The sequence below is a fragment of the Juglans regia genome, chromosome 8 (genome assembly GCF_001411555.2).
Source record: "Juglans regia cultivar Chandler chromosome 8, Walnut 2.0, whole genome shotgun sequence".
Lineage (NCBI taxonomy): Eukaryota > Viridiplantae > Streptophyta > Magnoliopsida > Fagales > Juglandaceae > Juglans > Juglans regia.
In genome coordinates, this window is record NC_049908.1 from 25146159 (window position 1) to 25150970 (window position 4812).

The window sequence follows — 4812 nt, forward strand, 5'->3', positions numbered from 1 at the left end:
TTCGGTGTGGTTGTACGGTGTTGGTGCGTACATCCATGAGATGAACATAAAATAAATGCAGGAAAGATAAAGAAGAGGGAGACAAATTTATGTGGTTTGCCACTAGGCCTACGCCCACATGTCGTTTGGGAAGGCGAATCTGCTATAATATATTTATTTTACAGTCTCTCATTCTTACTGTACAATGGAGATCGGAGCGCTATCTTTTGGGGAGATCTCGTCGTTGAAGTCCTTGGAGTGAGGTTGAAGAAGTTGAAGCCCTTCGTGGAAGAAGTCAATTTGAAAAACACCGATTGACATATACCATTACCAAGCATCTTCCAGTTTAGTTCGATATCCCGTGCCACAAGGTATATATATATATATATATATATATAGATAGACACCATCTGCACCATACTCCTGACTGCAGACACTAATCCATGACTTCAGAAACATAATCCAGAATCTTAAATTTGGATAAGAAGAGGCCCAAACGAAGATGAGTCTCAAACAAAGCCAGTATATACATAGGAATGAGAGAAAATTACACTCAGGACTTCTTTGCTGTGGCACTTAGCCTGTGATTCTACATCAATTATTGTAGCAAATAGGATTTCATGAGCAAGCTTGAAATTTAAGGGAACTTTTGTTGTGAGGAATCATGAACTGTTTTTGCCTGCTTGATGTTGGGCTTTGTGAACCAAGTTGTGTATAGAAATTGCTTGTTAGGCCCTACATGGTTGCATATTTGCCTCAGCTTCTGCCTTTCTCTCATCCATCTTAACACTATTTTCATGTGCCTTTTGCTCGTCAAACCTCTCAAACCAACTTCCTGAATATGATTTAAGACACAAAAATGTCAACAGAAAATTGTAAATTTGTGTTAGATAAACATGTGCGATCATAACTTCATCAGAGGTGGAATGCAGCAATTGAAAAAAGCACAGCAACAGCACTTCCCAAGTTAAAGATCAGCTCCATAGTTAGTGGCACCCAAAGTAACTCAATTCAAAAAACAAAAAACATTACACTATTGTGATCAACGGGTATATAAATGCCACTAATTTCATTCAAATCACATGTTCTCCTGATATGTACTGTACATGATGCTGCCCCCACACTTCTGCACAAGAAAACAAACAGATAATATCTCACTAGTGCATAAGCATTAATCTCTCTCTTTCATGCTCAAAATAAAACACACACGTGTACCAAAGAAGCCCTAGTTTCCATGGCATGGCATGGCATAATGTTGTAGTGAAGACTTTCGGCGATTGATTTACAAACCATTTCAAATAACAAGTCAAGCAATGAAGATTTGATAATGCACCAACCACACCAATCCAAAGGAAAAAATCTACTAAGAGTATAGATAAGTAAAGAAAAACCCAACTACAAACAAGGGACAACAATTAACATGATTTGGCACCATGGCCTACATCCATAGACAATTCGGCAAAGGGGAAAATTTCACTATCAATGAATGAAATTAAAATATGAGGCGTTAGGGACTTACCTCCTACAAAAATGGTAAACAATCCAACTCTTACAGTCTCACGATCTAGTAATGTATTTCCAAACCCAAATAAAGTATGGAAGTACCCAACTAGCGTGCAAAAAGTCCTTGCAAGAAATGGTGTAGAGAAACACAGTTTTTGAAAAATCCCATTTCTTCTCACTGTCTTCTCCCACTCATATATACAATACCATATCATCTAACCCCACTAAAGAGAAACACATTCTCAATGGGCGATGATCTATGAAGTCTATTAATGAATTCTCAAATTTGCACATCCACAAAGAAGAAAACAACCCCTCAAGATTAGAGAACAAAAAGGTTTGATTATATATCAGATTGCAAAACATAACCATTCAATTATAAGTCAGCCCGATGCACTATGTGACTCAAAATGGAAATAACCATTAGCTATACTAGGTTATTGGCATATGGGAGCAGAAAGAAAGCAAATTGAAAATGGGCTAGAACTAATGTCAGCCCAAACAGCTAGCATTTCTTCGCGGCTCCTTCGCTGCCTTACAGTCAAAGACGTTCGTATCATTAGCATATCTTTCGCAAACAATATATGCTTGAAAAAAAAACAGAGATAGATTCCTCATGTGTAATCTTATGGGTAAAAATATATGAAGAGACAACGGTAGATGGCAGTAAACCTTAACATGATCCCAGGTATCTGCGATGGTGAGAGGACCATGCTCCTTGACGATGTCAAAGATGACCCTGGTTATGGTCTGCGTTTGCTCTGGCGGCGTTTTGAGCTCAATCGGTTTCATCTTGGGTTTGGGCTTCTTTGCCATATACCTAATCGCCGTCCCAAACATAATGGTCAGGTGAATCTTCCTTTCCCCAACCTCAATCCACTACAGTACACTCTCGTACGATCGTACCCGCTCACCTATAATCAGAATTTTAGTCAGAAACTAAGAAAATTAACAAAAATCAAATGAGCAAATATATAGGCTGAAGAGTTCTTGGGAGACAAACGAGAAAATGAAAGATGGCGCACAACGAGAGAGAGAGAGAGATTCACAAAGCTATAGTTTTTTTATTCAGTTAGATTTATCTGTGGGAAGGGGTTCTGTTGAAACTTGAAAGCTTCAATTGTGAAGGCCAAATGCGAAACCAACTCGGAGAAAATACGCAGCAATCAAAACCAAATCAGGGGGAAAATGAACATATAACGAATGGGTGAGTTTGGATACACCGGTAGATAAGATGAGATTAAATATTTTGTTAAAAGTTTAAAAAAATATTATTAGAATATAATTTTTTAATATAATTTTTATTTTAAAATTAAAAAAAATAAATTATTTATTATATTTTTATAAAAAAATTTAAAAAAATTATAATAATAAAATGAGATAAAATAAATTTACGTATCTAAACCCGAACCACAACCAATCTTGACCATATTTTAGTATCAGCCGCAGAGATAGGGAGAGGCGTGTTTGCACATGAGGGGTTAGGGCACAAGCAAAAGAGTACGAGGGGGAGAGAGCAATAACTTGGGGCTAGCATTATCATTGATTTTTTTAAAGTTATTTTTAAAATTTAGTTAAAAGTACATACTTTTTAGAAATTTAAAATTATTCAAGTTATAATTCTATATTAGATTAGTCAAAATAATAATATAATATTAATTTTTTAATAGTATTATTTTTATTTTTATGTTAACTATATGTTAATTAATAATAATATAATATTAATTTTTTAATAGTATTATTTTTATTTTTATGTTAACTATATGTTAATTAATAATTTCATTTTTACTTAAATTATTATTTTTCAACTAATTTTTTTTCTTAACCTAATTATTTGACAAACACATTTTAAAAAAAACGTGAGAAATATTAAAATAGTTGAGTATGATATTTTAGAATAAATATTATTTTTGAAGATGAATAGTACATCTTCAAATATGAAGAAACACTTAAAAATATTGTAGCTCATAGTTGAAGTCACTAGCATTTGATTACTCCAATGTAGATGATTCCATCTCTATTTCTTCAAAGTTTGAAGATGAACTCGCATTTGGCTAAGTCAATGCCAGTGCTCTTTCTTGTCTAAGACTCTTCAAAGAATAAGAGCTTGTGAAAAATTCTGTATGCAGTCCTCGAATGAGATTGCCTGTGCACAAATGAACCACATCATTTCAGTAATGTACTTGTAAAAGTGCCATCGTTTCATTATGAATTGGAAAAATGCATAGTTGAAACGAAACAGTTCACTGAATCACTGAAATGAAGCCTTTCGAGCTCGAGACCGCCAAAGCACTATCCAGGATACTGCGTAGTGCCCTTGGCAAAAGGGAGCCCCACCTTTTCCCTTACCAGACCCATTCTCATCTTCTCGCCCATTTCCTTTTTTTCTTCTTTAGTTTTCACAGTAGGAGGGGCCCCAACCTTTTCATGATTTTATTTTAGTTCTTATGTAACTCAAATTGCTTTTAAAAGAAACATACTAGGGAAAAAAAATATACATTGTGTCCAACAAATTTCTTAGGCCACGTCTTACCTACAAAGGAATCAATAGGGGACAATGAACGTATTGTTCTGGCCTATCATGCCATGCCCATGTTCTATTAGCTTTAGCTAGATGGAACCAGCACTTTAGAGAAATTGGCGGGGAGAGCAAAAATGTAGACATGGATTGAAGAGTGTACAAAGATGGAGTGGAGAAAAGGAAAGGTTTGAAAACTAAATCGAAAATGGATTTAGGGGCCGGAAGTTTGGAAGATTGCCTCTGGGCATTATGTAATTTAACGAAATTTTTAGATTAAATTATTGAAAACTTCATTTTGTGTGCATGCAGTCCCTGAGTAGGGATTGTACGTAGACGAACTCTTCATTAATTGCCTCCCTGGGATTTCAATGTTTATGAACAGACACCAATAACAAACTTTGCCAATCTACAGGAATATTCCCCAACAAGGTACTGATTGCCACATAAGCATAACAAAAAATAAAAAACTGGAATTACAATATACTCGTAATAGACTAATAATGGATTGGGCCCAAGGCACATCTTTTATTTTAACCTAAGTAATACTTGGTCTTCAACCTTCCACTTAAGCCCAAGCCGCAACTCCAAGCCTTGGACATTTAATATCTACGATTCACCCTGGCCCATGTGGCCAGAGCCCACGTCCCCCCCTTTCTTCCTTTCTCCTTTTTCTCTTAGACTTCTAGGGTTAATTGTGACATTGCCCTACCGTTTTGAACACCTTGCCCACAAGGTGTGGGTAGGCATCCTTCAGACTGTGGTAGGGCTCCCATGTGGCGTCCTCTACTATCTACCCTTACCAACGAGTT

At 36.0% G+C, this 4812-nt stretch overlaps 1 protein-coding gene across 5 annotated transcripts; it reads right to left on the reverse strand.

Annotated features, from left to right (window-relative positions):
• Positions 1-425: 425 nt before the first annotated feature.
• Positions 426-2689, reverse strand: LOC109019765. Of its 5 annotated transcripts, none has more exons than XM_035693564.1 (3): positions 2579-2689; positions 2155-2396; positions 426-814 (listed from the first exon to the last, which is right to left on the reverse strand). In XM_035693564.1, the coding sequence occupies exons 2-3, from the start codon at positions 2320-2322 to the stop codon at positions 617-619; spliced, it is 366 nt and encodes a 121-aa protein (XP_035549457.1). In that variant the 5' UTR covers positions 2323-2396; positions 2579-2689; the 3' UTR covers positions 426-616. The 5 variants fall into 5 exon arrangements, with proteins under 5 accessions (XP_035549457.1, XP_035549456.1, XP_035549455.1 ...); XM_035693563.1 differs by having other exon boundaries at positions 2532-2686; XM_035693562.1 differs by having other exon boundaries at positions 2508-2686.
• Positions 2690-4812: the final 2123 nt, after the last annotated feature.

Coding starts and splice junctions, on each gene's coding strand:
- LOC109019765 (XM_035693564.1), bottom strand. CDS start 2,322: ATGTTTGGGACGGCGATTAGGTATATGGCAAAGAAGCCCAAACCCAAG. Junction 815..2,154: donor ATACCTGGGATCATGTTAAG/GTTTACTGCCAT, acceptor AATCATATTCAG/GAAGTTGGTTTGAGAGGTTT.